The sequence below is a fragment of the Ascaphus truei genome, chromosome 2 (genome assembly GCF_040206685.1).
Source record: "Ascaphus truei isolate aAscTru1 chromosome 2, aAscTru1.hap1, whole genome shotgun sequence".
NCBI classification, from domain to species: Eukaryota; Metazoa; Chordata; class Amphibia; order Anura; family Ascaphidae; genus Ascaphus; species Ascaphus truei.
The window spans coordinates 95,844,988-95,865,904 of record NC_134484.1 but is presented as its reverse complement, the minus strand read 5'-3'; the positions used below and the strand labels follow the sequence as shown (position 1 = coordinate 95,865,904).

At 41.0% G+C, this 20,917-nt stretch overlaps 1 protein-coding gene across 2 annotated transcripts in view; it reads left to right on the top strand.

Moving 5' to 3' along the window:
* KCNB2 (potassium voltage-gated channel subfamily B member 2) overlaps positions 1 to 20,917 on the top strand; it is a 325,087-nt gene that overhangs the window by 13,418 nt on the left and 290,752 nt on the right. For both annotated transcript variants that reach the window (XM_075583482.1, XM_075583478.1), the window contains exon 2: positions 733 to 1,430. In XM_075583482.1, coding sequence (XP_075439597.1) covers positions 852 to 1,430 — 579 coding nt within the window. In that variant the 5' untranslated portion in view covers positions 733 to 851. The remainder of the gene's footprint in view (positions 1 to 732; positions 1,431 to 20,917) is intronic.

Below are 20,917 nucleotides of genomic sequence, written 5' to 3'. Positions count from 1 at the left end.
TTTCACATTTTGTGCAAAAAGTGATCTTTTTGAATAATACCCCAAGTAACTCCATCTAGAAACCCTCTCTAAATCACTAACACGTTTCAGGAAGCCAAAATTGGTGGAAATGACACAAAATCATTGATACTGAAACTGTTATTTGATACATGGGTGGTGCTGTTTTTTTGGCACCAGTTTTGTTTAACTGTGGAAAGACTTTGATAAATAACCTCCTAAGAATTGAAACATTATAATGTTTCTCTGGGGGTCCGTGTGACATGGTCCACTTGATATTTATGGGAATGTAATGTGTTCTCTAGGTGCAATAGGAAGGTGACAGATATAGGGCCATATTTACTAAGCAGTGCTATGCCATGTTAATGGGCCAAAACATGTCTCTCCGTGTGGGATTTTTTTTTACAGAATAGCACCCCATAGTAAACTTGGGCCATAATGTTCTAATATGGAAAAAATAATTTGCATGGCATTATATGTGCTGCTCATACTGTAACTAAATCAGGAATGGATTGTCCTCTTCATCAATTCACCATACAACTCAATCACAAAGCATATCCCTGAATAGCCTAGAAACAAATAGTATTAATGTAACAAAGATCTTTGCATCCCATTTGATCTGTTTGTAATTTAGACTGTGGTCAATAACAATCCAAACGTTTGTTGTAAATGGAAATGGAAGAAGGTTTGCTCTGCGGTGTGGGTAAATTCCCATACTTTTTATTTGTCTTACAGCTTCAAGCGTGGGGGTCATCTGTATGACTGCGAACTACCTGGATATCCCGAGGTCTTACCTTTATTTCCCATGACTATTTACTATAAGAAGCTGATATAACTACTGCATTTTATACAACATGGCAGAAAAAGCTCCACCTGGGCTCAACAGGAAAACGTCAAGGTCAACTCTTTCTCTCCCACCAGAGCCTGTAGAGATCATTAGAAGCAAGGCATGTTCACGGAGAGTCAAGATAAACGTAGGGGGTCTAAACCATGAAGTCTTATGGAGGACCTTAGACAGGCTACCAAGGACAAGACTAGGGAAACTGAGGGACGGCAATACCCATGAAAGTCTCCTAGAAGTATGTGATGACTACAATCTGGATGAAAATGAGTATTTTTTTGACCGACATCCAGGAGCTTTTACTTCTATTTTAAATTTCTATAGGACAGGAAAGTTACACATGATGGAGGAGATGTGTGCTCTATCATTTGGTCAGGAACTTGAATACTGGGGGATTGATGAGATATATTTGGAGTCCTGCTGCCAGGCCAGATATCATCAGAAGAAAGAACAGATGAATGAAGAGCTGAGGCGGGAAGCAGAGACATTAAGAGAGAGAGACGGAGAAGAATTTGACAGCACGTGCTGCCCAGAGAAAAGGAAAAAGCTCTGGGACCTACTAGAGAAACCCAATTCATCAGTAGCGGCAAAGGTAAGGTGAATACAACATGTAATATGACAGAAGTGATCATTTAAAGATTTTCATGTAGTTTGTTCTCAATTTACAGTAGACTCTACATAACACTGAGTATATATGTGATCCCGTCAGGGCCGGTTTAGAATTTTGCCGCCCATAGGCACTTACCTTTTATCTGCTCTGGCCTCCTCCTCTTGCAGCGTCCCAATGTCACGAGGCGATGCGTTTCAGTTGAATTGTTGTGAGGAAGAGTGGGGCTTCTATAACTGCAGCACCACCCTCTAAAATGTGCTGCCTTGCTGAAATTTGCCATCCTAGGCCCAGGCCTAGTAGGCCTATGTCTAAATATGGGCTTGGATCCTGGAGTAGAATTGAGAACTGAGTTGTATTGACCAAGTACTTCTAGAGCTTTTTCCAGCTTGTTACAAAAGGTTACTATAATGTAATATGCAATGCACACAATTGACTGGGTCAGTGTGTTTGATGTTTAGAACCACTTCAGAATCCTTATCATGTACTGTACAATGCCTGTCACGAGGGTTGCCTCTCTAAAAGCCTTAATGACTGCTTTGTATGATAAGCCATATTATTTTTGCTCATGTCTACGGCTGATCGAGACCTCAATTTTTAGTAAGTTACTGTCTTTATCCGAACGGGAGACCAGGAATTCAGGGGACAGGGCGATATGATAATTACACAAGCATGCGTAACTCTGGAACTGGCAACTTGGTTTTTAATACAAAAATGGAAAGGCTTGTAATACAAGTTTATAAAAAGTATTTGTTGAAAATAGAAATGCACAGGAATACTACATTCAACTAAATTCTAAAGGAGGTTATTTGATGAGGTCATTGCAATGCAAATATAAAACTGGCAATGTGGGGTCATGTATTAAGAATATTGCTTGCAAAGTGCAGAAGTGTAGCATAGACCATGTAGAATTCAGTATCCTTTCTAATATCTGAGTCAATAAAATGTTTTTGCATATTTACCAGTTTCCCCAAACAGGGAATGTTAATTCTGTGTCAAACATGGTGGCTTAAAGCTGCAGTTCAGTCAATATCCTGCATGTGTGTTTTTTTTAATAAATCAGTTCTGTAGTAAGAAAAAATACTTTTAGCATTTTCTGTTTTTAAAAAAACAACTTTTAAAGGCCAATTTTCTTGTATTCTATTTTAACAGCCATTTGCTAAGGCACTGCCCCTTCATGTCCTGTCACAAGCCCTGGCACACCCCTTTGTCAGCCCTGCCCTCCCTCTAGCACATGTCAGTGCAGGATTGCTCATGAATATTCATGAGCTTCCACTGACAGACAGAAGCAGAAGAAAAACAGATCCCTTCACTAATTATGTCACCAAATTTCGCCTATCAATAGATGGAGAACGAATTGAGCTGCAGCTATACAGTTCTTTAGGTAATTAGAGATTGCACACATGAAACTATTGAAGTAAAAAAAAAAAAAAAGACTGAACTGCAGCTTTAAAAGCCATTGAGAGGGCAAATCAACCCAAAGTTTAAAAAAATGTTATATAGATATAGTGTTACCATACGTATGTGTGCTGTTACTCGTCTCCTGCCCCCTATGTTGCTATACATTATCTATTTTACTGTAGCATATTGCTTAATGATCCAAATAACACCAAGACAGCTTTAACGGAAAGGGTCGCAAACTCCACTTAGTGAAAGAGCTGTGTAATATGCAGGCATAAGCTTACAGGAGTCCATTTTAAAATGGATAAGAAGCAAAGAGTGATGCTGGGCTCATTTGCATGTCATTACCCAGAATCCCTGGCTGCAGTGGAAGCACTGTTTGCTGAGCGATAATGGGGAAAGACAGGGATGCAGACCTGTCAGAGACATGCGATTGTGCTCACAAGTGGTATTTTTATGTGCTGCAGCAGAGCACCAAATACTAGAGAGGGATTCCCAGTTAGAGTAATATCAATTAAGGATTCAACAGGTTTAAATAATCGAAAGCCTGATGTCTTTCATAATAATAAAATAGGTAATTATTTAGTGCACATAAAGATACAGCAGCCATTATTGCACCCATTAATGCGTGGAAAGCGCACATCATACCATTTTGTTTACAAAATTGCATGCTGTCATTACCAGCGACTCAATTTGTTGGAATAGGCCCAATATTCTGTAAAACTACCATTAAATATCGCTTCAGTGGCAATACACTACCGTGCAATAATGGCTACTACTTTTTGGCTGCATTAGTCGAATGCTAATTATGTGGCAGGTTATTTATAAAAATTAGCTGGGCTGGATAAACGCCGGCAACATCAGTGCAAAAACAGCATCAAATAAAAAACCTATTTCTTTCTTTTGGGACTTTCTCTCTAATATATCTGTCGGGGATTTTTGCAGCCACTAGACTTTTAAAAAAAAGCCCTCTTGTTATGTTGGAGAAGACTTAGAAGCCGGATCATTAAACGTCATTATTACCAATGCAAAATCGCCAGAAAACGCCATGCAATCTGACGTGATAAGACTTCTGCCGTTTTCGTCATATTCATTACGAATTATCACGGCATAAAAATGGCACCGTTTAACATCTCGTGCGCATTTCTCCCTGGTTTGCTACATTACGAGTCAGATAGTGATGGAAATCTCACCTCCCTCAGGTGCAGTAGGCAAAATAAGGTGTTTGCTGCAGAGAAAGAGCGCACCTAAGATACCTGGAGAATATGCTCATTTAAATATGTAAAATATATTCAAATTATTAAAATTGGCACATTTCCCAGGTTTCTCAGGTGTGTTTACACTGCTTAATGAAAAGCACATGAATATGTAATTTTACAAGTTTTCCTCATTTGCCTGCAAATCGCGTTAAAAAATGCTGGTTTTGCTTGGTGTGGACAGGCAATAAGGGGTTAATCAACTCAACGAGAAGCAAATCCGTGTAAAAACGTCTGTTATCAGTCTAATGAATTGGCTTTATAGACTTCAATGAATTGTCCTTGATAAACATTTGTACATTTCCATTAAAATACAATTCTTTGTCCTCAACCCCCATATCCCACTGTTTTTGAGCTCTTTGAGGCTGATGTCTCTGGGTATTCTCCTATGTAATGATCATGTATCAACATTTCCCAGGTACAAATTTAACAGCAAAGCATTGCTATTTTGGGGAATTACTCCCTCTTGTCCTGTAAAAATGTACATTCATGGTGGAGGGTAATTTCCTCATTTATAAAACAACTTTTTTTCCCCTGCAAGCATGGTAGCGGCCTAGTGAAGCTTTGGCATGTGTTAGGCCACGCTTATAGCCCCAGCGACGCGACCATGCACCAAAACAAGTGTATTGAATCCATTGTGCGCGCCTATAGATGGAGCGACGGCTTGGTCGCGATAGCTGGAAGTCAATGAAAATTCATTTTCAGCGACCGCAGCGTGACGTCAGCGGGCACGTGACCGGTTCAGCCAATGAGGGCGAACTGCTCATGGGCACGCCCCCGCAATGCCACCACCATGCCCCCGAGTCGCTGTCTCTTTTTCTAACACTATAAGCAAAAATCACTGCTACAACGACAACAGATGATGTCACGCCATCGCGTCTCCTTGGCTTAGCCAGGACTATAAGCGCTGCCTTAGTATCAAGCTTCACACATCCTCCCATGTGTTAATTGATACCCAGATTGCTGTGATTTTGAGGAGTGTTAGACTTCTCATGGGCACTGTTAGGCGTATACAGTACAGTTCTTTTATGAAGCTGTTGACCTTTTCAATGATATTATTGTATCATTCTAATACTGCAACCAATTAGAGGTGGCTGTTGAAATACATCCACTCAAAATATAATTTTACATGCACAGAAAAGAGAGATTTTATTTGGTGTCCAGATGAGTCAGTGCTTCATAAGGCAGTAAGAAATATACTGGTTTGACCTACTTGACTACTAAGTAGTAATTAATGGAGTCTGTAGTTGTTCATCTATTTGAATTGCAGTTGAGTTAGTAAGCCAAATGTCAAGTAAACGTTATTCTTTTGATGAATTCCACACAGCGTCTGAGTTTGGCCACTCAATTTACTAATGGAAATCTTCTACTGCCTGCTCTTCAGAAAATGTTCTTTGCACAGGGCCATGTAAATACATATTTATATTATTGCCAGCCACAGTAAGAAAGTCTGGGTGTTCTGGAGACAAACAAACCATCTAGATGGAGTGCCACCTCGGCTATTGTTATTATACGGTTGGTTTAAACAACAGAATATAACTTATACAGACCCAACTTAGTCTTTTTTTTTTTAAATAATTCCAAAGAGAAAATATTTATTTTTACACTTTAGTCTAGATCTCCTAAAATTTGTCTTGCTTTGTTATGGTTTCATCTGATTTATTAGTATTCAATGTTTTCTGAAAAGGCTCCTGCATTTCTCTTACTGCTTTGATGTCAGGAATCAGAAAATCTAGGGAATTTTGTCTGTAACAGCCCACACTGCAACTCCGAAGTACTGTATATACAATTTACCCTTTAGTCCACACAAATGTTCTCTACAGACAAGACAGGCCAATTAAGAATGACAGAGAAAGACCTGAAGAGAAATTGAAGCATGTAAATGGGTTTGAATTCACGGGTCATTTCTGTGAGACCCTTGCATACTGCAAGTAATATGCAATACCTGTGCAAAAGGCACTAAGCATTAATATATTCTGATTTTATTGGTTAGGGTGAACAGAAAGGACACCATAAAAGAGATGACAGGAACGATTTATCAGTGCTGCTAAGTGACTGCTGACTGCTTTCAAGTAGAGGTGTTGCCTGCCAATTCTCATACACCCGAGCGGTTTGCAAACTCTATTTTGTTCTACATGTACTAACGAGACAGTAAGAAGAAAATAAGTGCTTACAAATCACAGTAAAAATATACAATGCTGTAGTTAACACCTTCAGTGTCGAAAGGCAGAGGTTTCCAACCTTTTTTTGTTTGAGGAACAATTTTATTATATTGTGAAATTCTAAGGAGCCCTAACACTCCCTAATAGCGCGTCTGAGATCAGGTGCAGTGTAAGGAACCCCAATCCTCCCTAATAGCGCGTCTGACATCAGGTGCATTGTAAGGAACCCAAACCCTCTCTAATAGCGCGTCTGAAATCAGATGCATTGTATGGAACCCCAACCCTCTCTAATAACGTGTCTGAGATCAGGTGCATTGTAAGGAACCCCAATCCTCTCTAATAGCGCGTCTGAAATCAGATGCATTGTAAGGAACCCCAACCCTCTCTAATAGCGTGTCTGAGATCAGATACATTGTAAGGAACCCCAACACTCTCTAATAGTGTGTCTGAGATCAGATGCATTGTAAGGAACCCAAACCCTCTTTAATAGCGTGTCTGATATCAGATACATTGTAAGGAACCCCAACCCTCTCTAATAGTGTGTCTGAGATCAGATACATTGTAAGGAACCCCAACCCTCTGTAATAGCGAGTCAGAGATCAGATGCATTGTAAGGAACCCCAACCATCTGTAATAGCGAGTCTGAGATCAGATGCATTGTAAGGAACACCAACCCTCCCTAATAGCGGGTCTGAAATCAGATGGCCCCGATAGCATACATACAAGAGTTCTCAAGGAGTTAAGTTCAGTAATAGCCAAACCATTATATTTAATTTTCAAGTACACCATTTCCACAGGCTCAGTACCACAAGATTGGCGTAAAGCAGATGTGGTGCCTATATTTAAAAAGGTAGCTAGATCACAACCAGGGAATTACAGACCTGTAAGCCTGACTTCATTAGTGGGGAAACTACTTGAAGGTTTAATACGGGATAATATTCAGGAATACCTAATGGAAAACAAAATGATTAGTAATAGTCAGCATGGATTTATGAAAGATAGATCATGCCAAACTAACCTTATTTGTTTCTTTGAGGAGGTAAGTAGAAATTTAGACCAGGGTAATGCAGTTGATGTGGTCTACTTAGATTTTGCAAAGGCTTTTGATACGGTTTCACACGAGGTTGGTGTACAAAATAAAGAAAATTGGACTTAGTAATAATATATGCACCTGGATTGAAAACTGGTTAAAGGACAGACAGCAGAGGGTTGTCATAAATGGAACTTTTTCAGGTTGGGCTAAAGTCGTGAGTGGAGTACCTCAGGGATCGGTACTGGGACCCCTGCTTTTTAACGTGTTTATTAATGACCTTGAGGTTGGCATCGAGAGAAAAGTCTCCATCTTTGCTGATGATACTAAATTGTGTAAGGTAGTAGAATCAGAGCAGGATGTCATTTCTCTTCAGAAGGACTTGGAGAGACTGGAAATGTGGGCAGGTAAATGGCAGATGAGGTTTAATACAGATAAATGTAAGGTTATGCATTTGGGATGCAAGAATAAACAGGCAACTTACAAATTAAATGGTGATAAATTGGGGGAATCCTTGATGGAGAAGGATTTAGGAGTGCTTGTAGACAGTAGGCTTAGCAATAAATAATGCCCAAAGTCATGCAGTAGCTGCAAAGGCAAACAAGATCTTATCTTGCAATAAACGGGCAATGGATGGAAGGGAAGTAAACATAATTATGCCCCTTTACAAAGCATTAGTAAGACCACAACTTGAATATGGAGTACAATTTTGGGCACCACTCCATAGAAAATACATTATGGAACTAGAGAGAGTGCAGAGAAGAGCCACCAAATTAATAAAGGGGATGGAAAATCTAACTTATGAGGAGAGGCAAGCTAAATTAGATTTATTTACATTAGAAATGAGGTGTCTAAGAGGGGATATGATAACTATATACAAATATATTCGGGGACAATACAAGGAGCTTTCAAAAGAACTATTCATCCCACGGGCAGTACAAAGGATTCGGGGCCATCCCTTAAGTTTGGAGGAAAGGAGACTTCACTAACAACAAAGGAAAGGGTTCTTTACAGTAAGGACAGTTAAAATGTGGAATTCATTACCAATGGAGACTGTGATGGCAGATACAATAGATTTGTTCAAAAAAAGGTTGGACATCTTTTTAGAAAGGAAAGGTATACAGGGGATATACCAAATAAGTATTCATGGGAAGTATGTTGATCCAGGGATTAATCCGATTGCCAATTCTTGAAGTCAGGAAGGAATTTATTTCCCCCTAATGAGATATCAGTGGATATCTGGGGTTTTTTGTTTGCCTTCCTCTGGATCAATAAGTAGGTATAAATATAGGATAAAGTATCTGTTGTCTAAATTTAGCATAGGTTGAACTTGATGGACGTATGTCTTATTTCAACCTCATCTACTAGATGCATTGTAATGAATCCAAACCCTCTCTAATAGCACATCTGAGAAAAGATGCATTGTAAGGAACCCCAACCATCCCTAATAGCATGTCTGAGATCAGATGCATTGCAAGGAGCCCCAACTCTCTCTAATAGCACATCTGAGATCAGATGCATTGTAAATTCTTCTGTATTTGGTACCTGTAACAGGGGAGTAATCCCTGTTCAAGTAATGTGCCTTTGATCTAGCAGTGTGGTGATTAACTGCTGGTAGTCAATTAATAAACACCACCTGCCTGATTTAGATTGCTCACAAAAGCCTGTCTGTTGAGACAGGAAGTGACTCCTTAGCTCACTTGTGAGCTGAACTTTGGAGACAGAGCAGAGGTTCTTGAGTCTCCCAGGAGAGACTGACCAAGAGAACACAGATCTCTGGAGCTGACAAATAAGACTTCTAAACCTGGATGCTGACATTTTCTGTGCACACATGGGTGCGGTTCCAGGAGAGCAGAGAAGCTTACTCTACAGCAGCTAACAGATAATTATTATTAGTATTAACAAGACTTTTTATATCTGTTCATTTCATCCTATGTGTTTGGGGTTGGGAGACATGCTTATCTAAGGGAGTTGTGAATTAATTGCATAGTATTCACTAGAAATACTCCCAAGTGAATAGAAGCTTTGTTCCCCCCCCCCCCCTGTGTTTGGATGGTTTCCTGATATTAAGGAAAAGGCACAATAAAGCCTTGTTATAATTTCACCTTACAAAAGTCTCCAATTGTGTACCTCTGTGAGCGTCCGTCTACAGTACCATTTTAAAATGACCGAAAAATTGCAGGGAACCTTTTGGGGATACCCGCAGAACCCAAGGATTCTAGGAACCTCTGTTGAAAAATAGTGCCCTAAGGACACTGTGTTTCAGGCCCTTCTAGCAATTATTGTTATTACACTGTTTTTTTAATGTGTCCAGTTTAATGCAAATACAAATTTCACTTGTGAGCACATTCACATGTTTAAGAAAGTGCTGCAACCCTGCTTTTCCCCAGTAACTCTTAGCATCCAATTCTTCGACTGCAGCCACACATTCTGGGAGATTACTTGCAAATGAGCACGCAGTGTCACCTTTTGCTTCTAATCCATTTTAACATGGAGCCTTATAAACATATGCTTGATGTAGTACACACCTTTTCAACACAGCCTGTATCAGTGTGCCAATTGTTATACTGGCATTGCATTATGAAGTTGGGATAGGTTTCAACCACACATTAAATAATTTATGGGGGGGGAAGTGACAAAAACCTCCATCATACTTTGTACAACAAATAAAAATACCACTTGTGAGCACATTCACATGTCTCAGACAAGTCTCCAACCCTGCATTTCCCCGTTATCGCTTAGAATGCAGTGCTTCGACTGCAGCCCGGGATTCTGGGAAATGACATGCAAAACAGTACAGGGTTAGTGCCAGTTTTATGCAAAGCTATTTTTTATTAGCTATTACACTAACCCAGTTTCCATTTCTTTTCATTTTCCTTGTTCTGTTAGAGCTCCTATGAATCTTGGTAACTGGTTAGAGCTCCAGATTGGCCCCTTTGGTCTAACCAGTCCCCATTACATGTCTGTATGTTGTGGTGCACCTGCTGGCTTACAGGACTCCTGAGTCTCCCCTTGGGTTGGTATGGGGATATCAGCAAAACAGGCATCTGAGGTAGTGGGGATTGAGTCCTACTTACATCTGATGCAGTGCCTCCACCTCATCAGGATCTATGCGGCCACAGGGGGGTGTACCTGATGAGGAACTCCTTTTTGGTGCCTTCCTCTGCTGAGTAACTCCACACTCACACATGAGGGTTTCGGTGAATAAGGGCATCTTTATTATCATCATAGCAGACTACCCCTCACAGTGGTCATTCTTAGCCGCTCATCGTTATGCTGCACTCCATTAGGAAGGTTCCTTCTCCTCTAATAGAGTTGCTCTCCACCTCTCCCCCAAGGGGGATTCACCAGCTTGTCTCTCTGCTTTGAGCTGCACAAACTCACACCTATTGCATCAGACACTGCAACACTGTTGCAGACCTCCACATGACTCTCCTGAACAGAGGCAAAACACCAACAGAACACACTAACTTTAGGCAGTTCTGTGTCTTATATAGGCTCTAGAAATGACTCACCCCTGTGTCACTAATAGTGGACACAAAGCATGTTGTCACTTCCTTTGTATACATATGACACCTCACCAGGGTGTGAGGGCAAACCTCCATGATTGTTACTGGCAACCCTGCATACTTACCAGGATTACTGCCAGCATGAAAGAGATATGTACACCAATTTTACACATGGCTACACAAGATAAAAACAAAATCTCCTCAAGGTAGAAATAAAAAGACTAGTATTGTATTGTATTGTATGTCTTTATTTATATAGCTCCATTAATGTACATAGCGCTTCACAGTAGTAATACATGGGGTAATCAAATAAATAACAGATAATATAAATAACAGATCATGGGAATAAGTGCTTTAGACATAAAAGTAACATTAAGGAAGAGGAGTCCCTGCCTGAGGAGCTTACAGTCTAATCGGTAGGTAGGGAGAACGTACAGAGACAGTAGGAGGGAGTTCTGGTAAGTGCGTCTGTAGGGGGCCAAGCTTATGTATCATGTGTTCAGAATATCCACAGTGCTATTCGTATGCTTCTTTAAGCAAGTGTGTCTTAAGGTGGGTCTTAAAGGTGGATAGAGAGGGTGCAAGTCGGGTACTGAGGGGAAGGGCATTCCAGAGGTGTGGGGCAGTCAGTGAAAAAGGTTTAAGGCGGGAGAGGGCTTTAGATACAAAGGGGGTAGAAAGAAGACATCCTTGAGAAGAACGCAAGAGTCTGGATGGTGCATAACGAGAAATTAGGGCACAGATGTAAGGAGGGGCAGAAGAGTGTAAAGCTTTAAAAGTGAGGAGAAGAATGGAGTGTGAGATGCGGGATTTGATCGGAAGCCAGGAGAGGGATTTCATGAGGGGAGATGCTGAGACAGATCTAGGAAAGAGTACAGTGATTCTGGCAGCAGCGTTTAGGATAGATTGTAGGGGAGACAGGTGAGAGGCAGGAAGGCTGCACAGCAGGAGGTTACAGTAATCAAGACGGGAGAGAATGAGGGCCTGAGTCAGAGTTTTAGCAGTCGAGCAACATAGGAAAGGGTGTATCTTAGTTATATTGCGGAGGAAAAAGCGACAGGTTTTAGAAATGTTTTGAATGTGAGAGAGGAGTCGAGTGTGACCCCTAGGCAGCGTGCTTGGGCTACTGGGTGAATGATGGTAGTTCCAACAGTGATGTGGAAGGAGGTAGTAGGGGCAGGTTTGGGAGGAAGTATGAGGAGCTCTGTTTTAGCCATGTTGAGTTTAAGGCGATGGAGGGCCATCCAGGATGATATAGCAGAGAGACATTCAGAAACTTTGGTTTGTACAGCAGGTGTAAGGTCAGGTGTTGAAAAGTATATTTGTGTGTCGTCAGCATAGAGGTGATATTTAAACCCAAATGATGTTATTAGGTCACCTAGAGAGAGTGTGTACAGAGAAAAGAGAAGAGGTCCCAGGACAGAGCCCTGGGGTACCCCCACAGAGAGATCGATAGAGGATGAGGAGGTGTTAACAGAAGAGACACTGAAAGTACGATGGGAGAGGTAGGATGAGATCCAGGATAGAGCTTTGTTCCGAATACCAAGAGTATGGAGAATGTGAAGGAGAAGAGGGTGGTCCACGGTGTCAAATGCTGCAGAGAGGTCGAGTAATATGAGCAGAGTGTAATGACCTCTGTCTTTGGCAGCATGGAGGTCATCAGTTATTTTAGTGAGGGCTGTTTCTGTGGAGTGAGCAGTGCGGAAGCCAGATTGTAGAGGGTCTAGGAGAGAATAGGTGTTGAGAAAATGGAGCAAGCGAGAGAATACAAGTCGTAGGAGTTTAGAGGCAAAAGGCAGGAGGGAGACAGGTCGATAGTTAGAAAGACAGGTAGGGTCAAGCTTGGTGTTTTTGAGTAATGGTATGACTGCTGCATGTTTGAAGAATGGAAATGTTCCAGAGCAGAGGGAGGAGTTAAAAATGTGTGTGAGCATAGGAATTATAGTAGGAGCAAGAAGTTTTAGGAGATGGGAGGGAATGGGGTCAAGAGGACAAGTGGTAGAGGGAGAAGAGGTGATCAACAGCGACACATCCTCCTCTGAGACAGTGGAAAAAGAGTCAAGGAAGGCAGGAGGAGAGTTAGGAAGAAGTGTAGGATGGGAGGAAGAAACAGAGGGGATGTTCTGCTGTATGGATTCCACATTTTCCTTAAAATAGTCAGCAAAGTCCTGAGCGGAGATGGAGGAAGGAGAGGCAGCTGAGGGTGGTTTGAGTAGAGTATGAAAGACAGAGAACAGTCGCGTGGGTTAGACTTGTGCATGTTGATTAGTGAAGAAAAGTAGGCTTATTTAGCTTGCGAGAGGGCAGAGTTGAAACAGGATAGCATAAATTTGTAGTGAAGGAAGTCTGCGAGAGTATGAGATTTCCTCCAGAGGCGTTCGGAGGAACGAGTGGAGGAACGCAGCATGCGCGTGTGGGAATTTAGCCAGGGTCTAGGGTTAGAAGGGCGAGTGCGGCAGAGAGAAAGCGGGGCATGTAGATCAAGAGAGGAGGACAAGACAGAGTTGTAGTTCCTGACCAGGTTGTCAGGGTCTGTAGCAGAGATGAGAGAGGAGAGGGAGGAGTGTAAAGTGGACTCAAAGTCAGGTAAGTGAATAGAGCGCAGGTTTCTGCAGAACCGGGGGGTAGATGGAGGTGGAAAAGGGGAGAAGCGAGATAGAGAGAATGAGATGAGGTGATGGTCAGAGAGAGGAAAAGGGGAAATGGAGAAATCTGAGAGAGAGAAGTTTTTAGTGAAAACCAGGTCTAAGTAGTGGCCATCCTTGTGGGTGCTGGCTGCAGTCCACTGTTGAAGGCCAAAAGAAGAGGTTAGAGAAAGAAAGCGGGAAGTCCAAGGGAGAGAGGGGTCATCAATGTGGCAATTGAAGTCCCCAAGGAGAAGAACAGGGGAGTCTGAGGAGAGAAAGAAAGAGAGCCATGATTCAAAGTGAGAGAGAAAGGCAGAAGGGGGATGAGTAGAGGTAGGTGGGCGATAGATGACCGCCACATGGACAGGGAGAGGAGAGAAGATCTGGACAGTGTGAGCCTCAAAAGAGGGAAAAGCAAGAGAGGGGGGAATAGGAAGGGTTCGGTAACGGCAGAGAGAGGTGAGCAGGAGCCCCACGCCTCCAACCCTGCCATCAGTGCGCGGAGTGTGGGAGAAGGAAAGGCCACCATAAGAGAGGGCAGCTTCCAGAGCAGTCAGTCTCAGTGAGCCAGGTCTCAGTTATAGCAAAGAGAAGCAGGGAGTGAGAGAGAAATAAGTCATGCACAGAGAGGAACTTGTTAGAAAGGGAGCGAGCATTCCAAAGGGCACAGGAGAAAGGGAGAGAGGAGGGAGGGTGACAGGGGATGGGTATGAGGTTGGAGGGGTTAACACCAGAAGAAGTAGATGTTGCATGTGGGAGGCGAGGATGAGAGCAAGTAGAAATAAAACAGGGACCAGGATTGGGAGAGATATCCCCAGAAGCAAGGAGGAGAAGCATGGAAAGAAAGAGAACGTGTGCGGATGATTTGTTGGGGTGTTTTTTAGTGCATGGGATATAGCTGTGTGGTGACAGAGGGCGCAGGTAAGAAAGGAGTTCATGTGAACTGAGAAATGGGGAAGAAAGGAGAGATGGAGATATATGAATAGAGTTAGAGACATAAGGAGACTGGTGAAAGGAAGTGCATAATTTGAAAAAGAGTGAGGTTACAGCAAATATAAAAAATAAAGGCGGCATCACAGCAATGGTTAAGTGTTGAGATGTGCAGTCTGGGATAGATGATATCCTCCTTTCCAATGTAGATGAAAAGCAGGAATCAGAAGCAGTAGGTGTTGTCCACTTTTCCACTTCTTTTTGAACTTCCTTTTTAAACTTCATAAACACTTGAAACATATATACTTAAAAGCATATCTGCTTGGAAGCATGGCTGCTTCACACACACTAGTCTCCACACCTTCAATAAAGGGGGTGCTCCTACCTCTTTAATAAGGAAAAATAAAAAACGTTAAAACGCAGAAGAAGGTGCAGGAGATATGTAAATCTAAAAAAGGTACACATCATTATCAAAATATAGAAATATATTCATACAAAAATAAGGACTTTCTTAATTAATATCAGTTGTGATAATGTCCAAAATAAAATATATATACAAACTATATACATGCTAATTACCTACTAAATACATCCTAAACAAATTCTCATAATAACCCTGATCGGCAGGAGAAACCGAATAAACTCACATATATGTAACATACAATTGGTTATTTATATTATTTATTTAAATATTAGTAGTTATTTAAATTACATCCACCCTTAAAACAACGTACAAAACAGTGATGAGCACGTAATTTTGAGATCCAAGATAAATTGCTATTTCATCGGACTAGACAGTAAGAAGAACGACATGAAGGTGTTTGCACCAGACATTTGAAAAACTTTTTGTCAGTGTTAAATTGGAGCACTATTTTGTGTATACAGTACACACAACCGTTTTTAGTTATATGATGCTGGGACTTTTGATATCTTTTGGACTCATTAAGTTCTCTGTTATTCGGTATTTCCCTTTTTCAATTTTTCCGATGAACTGGTTTCAATTGTATGTTACGTATATGTGAGTTTATTAGGTTTTTCCTGCTGATCAGGGTTATTATGAGGATTTTTTTATGATTTAATTAGTATGTATATAGTGATGCCACTGTTTGTATATATAATTGATTGTGGACCTCATCGCAATTGGTATTAATGAACAATATCCTGTTTTTTGTAGTATTACATTTCTATATTTTGATCATGATGTTGTGTAATATGTTAGAGATTTCCATATCTCTTGTGCCCTGTATACCTCTTCCCTGCTTTGTTGTATTTATATAATATATATATTTGTGCTGTAAATTGACTTAAGCATAACATTGTGTTTATTTGAGATACGCTGCAGGTTAGTAATGCAAGCAGATTACCAGAAGGTCAGTTTCTTGGCACACTATCAATAATTAGTTAGAGAAAAGGTCATTGCTTTAATGCACTCTAATCCCAAAAGAAAACGTTTTATTATATGGTCAAAAAATACATTAAAACTAAACGTATTGGTATAACTAAAAAATCTCATAGTGTATATACACAGAAACTATTAAAAAGTATGAAGTATTGACTCAGTGAGGAAAGTCTGAGTCTGAGAGCAATAACACTGAGTTTGCACCATGGGAATCTGGTTCAATTCCCAGTTTCAGCCTCTTGTGAACTTCGCCAACGTCACTTTATCTCCCTGTGCCTCAGGCACCGAAACATAGCTCTATGGGCAGGGACTGTGCCTGTAAAAAAAAACTGCTGTGTACTGTAAATGTAAAGTCCCATTGGGAGAAAAGTGCTATATTCAAGTTATTACTACTAAATATTAAAAGGGTCCGAGTTTTATCTATTCAGCTAAAATAAATAGATTATCAAATGTCATTTATAGTTTGTAGCTTAGTCACATAGGGTATTAAAGTTAGAACTAGAGTAGGTTAACACATTAATTATATTAACCTATAGTTTGTAGCTTAAGAAAATAAGGGTATAAGCATTAACACCATGTCTGCTAGTGGCATGATTTATGAAACGTTTTATACTTTTTGTTTGGGGAATAGATTTTTGATACTTATTTTAAGAATATTAGAGATAAGTTTAAAGGCTTGATGTGGAGTGTTGTGATTTTGCTGATGATTTACAATATGTATAATAGCTTTGCAAATTTAGGCCTTAAAGCCTAACTGTGAAAATAACAGTATTAAATATCACGCTATCAACTAAACATACTGTTTTTGTTGTTGTGCAAACTGTACATACCAAAAGGCAGAACCCATCACCAAATCAACGTTTATAGTGATCAGGGCCGTGTTATAATGCAGTATTTATTAAACCACCATGGTGACCTTTTTTTTAAAGTGTTTCCACAAAACGTAGTTAACATATAAAATCTACAAGAGGATTTCACAGTGAAATGGTGACTTGTATAAAAAAAAAAGTAAAAGTTAAACTTTGTGAGGCTGCACAATGATTTTATCAAGTGGATACTTTGATGATCATTTCATTATAGTGTAAAGTAAAGAGAATTGAGTTGTATGTAACCCCTTTGCTACCAGTGGGGCCAGCACTGCATTACTGAGTCCTCTGACAGTATAGTGGTTAATGGACTAATTAGAGATTGTTTGATAATGTTTCAAAGCAGGGTAAGCTGACTGTAAATGGTGAACATCATTACACAATATCCCTTTGTCCTCTTTCCTGTTGTTCCCCAGTTTTTGTTTAATACTTTATACACACTCCTCAGTTTTTAATACCTTACAACAAGCATTGGGATGGTTAATCCATGTTGACAATAACAACTGGGCTGCTGCTTAGAACGCAGTTTAACATAAAACCCAAGTATGGGATCTGGTATCATGTAATTATTGATTCGGTTATTTTGATGATGCTGAAATATCCTGAAACAATAGCCTCTGACAATCGTTGATTTTCCCTGCTTTTGGAAAAGTGCCATGATAGCTGCATTACTGTGAATCACCATCTGCTCTTGTCTTCGATACATCACAGTAGAGCAGTGGTTTCAACCTTTTTTTGGTTAAGAAACCCTATAATTATATTGTTAAATTCTGTGGAACCCCAAACCTCTCTAATAGCGTCTGAGATGAGATGCAAAGTAAAGAACCCCAACTCGCTCTAATAGCGCATCTGGGATCAAATGCATTTTAAGGAACTCTGACCCTGTCTAATAGCACATCTGAGATCTCATGCATTGTAAGGAACCCCAACCCTCCCTAATAGAGCGCCTTAGAAAATATGCATTGTAAGGAACCCCAACTCTCTCTAATAGCGCATCTGAGATCAGATGCATTGTAAGGAACTAGTGATGTACCCGGTACCCGGCGGCTTTTCAGCTCCACGGAAATTACCTGGACTCGGCAGCTGGAAAGTGGACCCGGCGCCGGGTATCCGGGTAATGTCAGGGTAGTTGAAAAGTATCTCTTACTTACCTGCTGGAAGCTCGCGCGGACATCTGAACAGGTAAGCAGAGGTGCGGGGGCGGTGGGGCAGCATCACAGAAATGTGGAGCCTGCGCGGGAGCTGCAGGACTCCATACTGCACTGTGAGCTGGGACCATGTGACCGGAGCAGGAGAAGAAGCTTTCCTATTGGACAGCTGGCTTTCCTATTGGACAGCTCCGGTCACATGGTCCCAGCTCACAGTGCAGTATGGAGTCCTGCAGCTCCCGCGCAGGCTCCACATTTCTGTGATGCTGCCCCACCGCCCCCGCACCTCTGCTTACCTGTTCAGATGTTCAGATGTCACCACGGGCTTCCTCCACCCCAGGTAAGTTTCCTCCACCCCCAGGTAAGTGAAAAAACAGGGAGCCGGGTACCCGGCCGGGTACAAGGCGCCAAATCCTCCGGGTACCCGTTACTCGGTTTTAAAAAAATGTAGGACCCGGTCAAACACTATAAGGAACCCCAACTATCTCTAATAGCGCGTCTGAGATCAGATGCACTGTAAAGAACCCCAACCCTCACTAATGGCGCGTCTGAGATCAGTTGCATTGAAAAGTCTTCTGTATTTGGTACAATTTTCAAATGACCTAAAAATTTCAGGGAACCCTTTAGGGATGCCAAACCCAAGGGGCCCTAGGTATCCCTGTTGAAAAACCCTGCACTAGTCACATTGAAGAAGAATGTCAGTGAGCAATTAAACATAGCTATCGTAGAAAGTCTTCTGCATGGAATTTTCCAATAGTTTTTTTGGCAAAATGTTTGTGTATATTATTTTTTTATTTATATAAATATTATAAGCACCTTTTAGCACAAAAAGTAGAAAAATCATTACTTTCCTGGGTAATATGAGCATTTGTATATCTCTTAAAGGAAACATTTAATTGCAGTTTGTAAACCAGTTATCCTTTGGAAATAACTGACAGCCCCTAGAGAATATTTAATGGCAGTGGAACAAGTTATGCAGCAGAATCAGAAGCTCTACAAATGTTCCAGAGTTAAAATTGCACTTTTTATTAACACAGTGTCTACATACACCTCTTTATACTGCAACTCCCTTAATTTCTGCAAAGAAGAGAAAGAGCATCTTCCACCCTCTAGTCTTGACTGTCACATACCGCTTTGCAAAATCCCTATGTTTTTTTTCTGCAGGTTAGCACTACAGCTGTCTGTATCTCAAATACTACATATATTAACCAGGATTTGCTCTTGTTGATATCTCTAAAGGTCGTGCACATCCAACACATAATGACAAAGTATATTTTTGTTCAGTGATGCCTGACAACTTTAGAAAATATTAAATGTGGTCTCTTCCTCCAATGTTCCTGTTTTTTTTCCTGATGCTTCTGGTTTAGTTTTGCTTCCCTGTCAAAAATAGTAAATGATGTATATTGACACCAAAAAAAGTTACAGCTCAAGTAATGTTGATCTCCAGAATATACTCACGAGCTGTGTACTCAAGCCGAATGAGTCATGGCAGATTGGTAAAATGGAAGAATGAGAACATTCCAGCATTGTCACTGAATCCAATTTTAGTCAGCAGCTGCAGGGAAAGATATTTTCACCCATGTAAAAAACAAGAACTCTTAACCTTTTCACTGCATTCTAGTCCATCTGGGAGAAAAGGGGTTAACTGTGCAAGTACAAGCATGCCTCTGGGACGTGGCACGGGGAGAGAAATCTATACAACCAGTGCTGGTGTTATTACCTTACTGCAAGGTCATTTGAAACCTTGCACCAAAAGATACAATGTAGGAAAATAAAATCCCAAACCTTCCCTTTCAACGATGCAAGTCTCACATGGGACTGTTCATCAAAGGCTTGTGACAGTTGTGCGTGATTTTGTGAAATCGTAGCTCAAATAAGAGGGTCCATAGCTCATAGTTTGTCCTTGATTTCTCCGTTCCAAGTTAGAAATACAAAGATGTAATTTGCTATTGCATCCTTCACACCACTACTTATCCTCCCAAACAACTGATTTATTCTCAGAACATTATGTATTCCTTCTCATCCTTCACATCCGTATTGATTCCACACAGCTTTTATTGAGTCCTTATGCAGTCATAAGTCATCATGCTAAAAATAGCCGTGGTATAGCACATACCAGATCACAATGTGAGCCAAAGTAATAGTAATACAGCTCTGAATGTCATATGTTACTCACAGTATGATTCCCACCCCCAAATTGGTAGGAGTTTTGAAGTGATACATTTAGCTTTTGCTAAATCCCATTTCTCAGTGATACATATTAAAGTGATACATTTAGCTTTTACTTTAATCACATAATTACTTGTGGATTTATCTAAGAAGGAATAAATAATAATGCACATATTTCCATTTGTATACATAACAGTTTTTGTGCAAGGTTACTATAAATATCTGTATAATGAAATGTGTGTATAGTATATATGTATATACAGAGGAAGAACTAGGAATTCTTGCACCTGGGGCAAGATCCATCAACTGCACCCCCCTAGAAGCAAGGCAAAAATCATTTGTATGTTCTCTCTCCCCCTTATCTCTCCCCCCCTCTGATTCTACTCTCCCCCATTCTCTCTCTCCCACATTCTCTATCCCCTTTTTCTCTCTATATCACACACACTAACCCATCTCTTCTCCTTTTTCTCTCTCCCCCATTATCTCTTTCAACCTTCCATCCCCCCAATTCTCTCTCACTCCAATTCTCTCTCCCCCTCTATATTTCCCCCCATTCTGTCTTTTTCTTGCCCCCTTCCTCCTCCATTCTCTCCCTCCATTCTCTTACTTCCCCCCACCAGTCTCTCTCTCTACCCTCCCCCCACCAGTCTCTCACTTCCCCTTTCTGACACCAGTTTCCTTCACTCCCCCACACCATTCTCTCACTCCCCATCTATCCCCCACACCAGTCTTTCTCCTTCCCCTTCCCCCACCAGTCTCTCCTCCCCCTTCCAGTCGCTCTAAATTCCTCCCCTTCCCCCACCAGTCTCTCTCACTTACCTTCCCCCTTTCAGTCTCTCTCTCTCTACACCCCCCACCAGTTTCTCTCACCCCCTCTAGTTTCTCTCACTTCCCCCTTCAGTCTTTCTTACTCCTCCCCTCCAGTCTCTCACTCCCCCCTTCCAGTCTCTTTCACACCCCTGCCTCCCTCCAGTC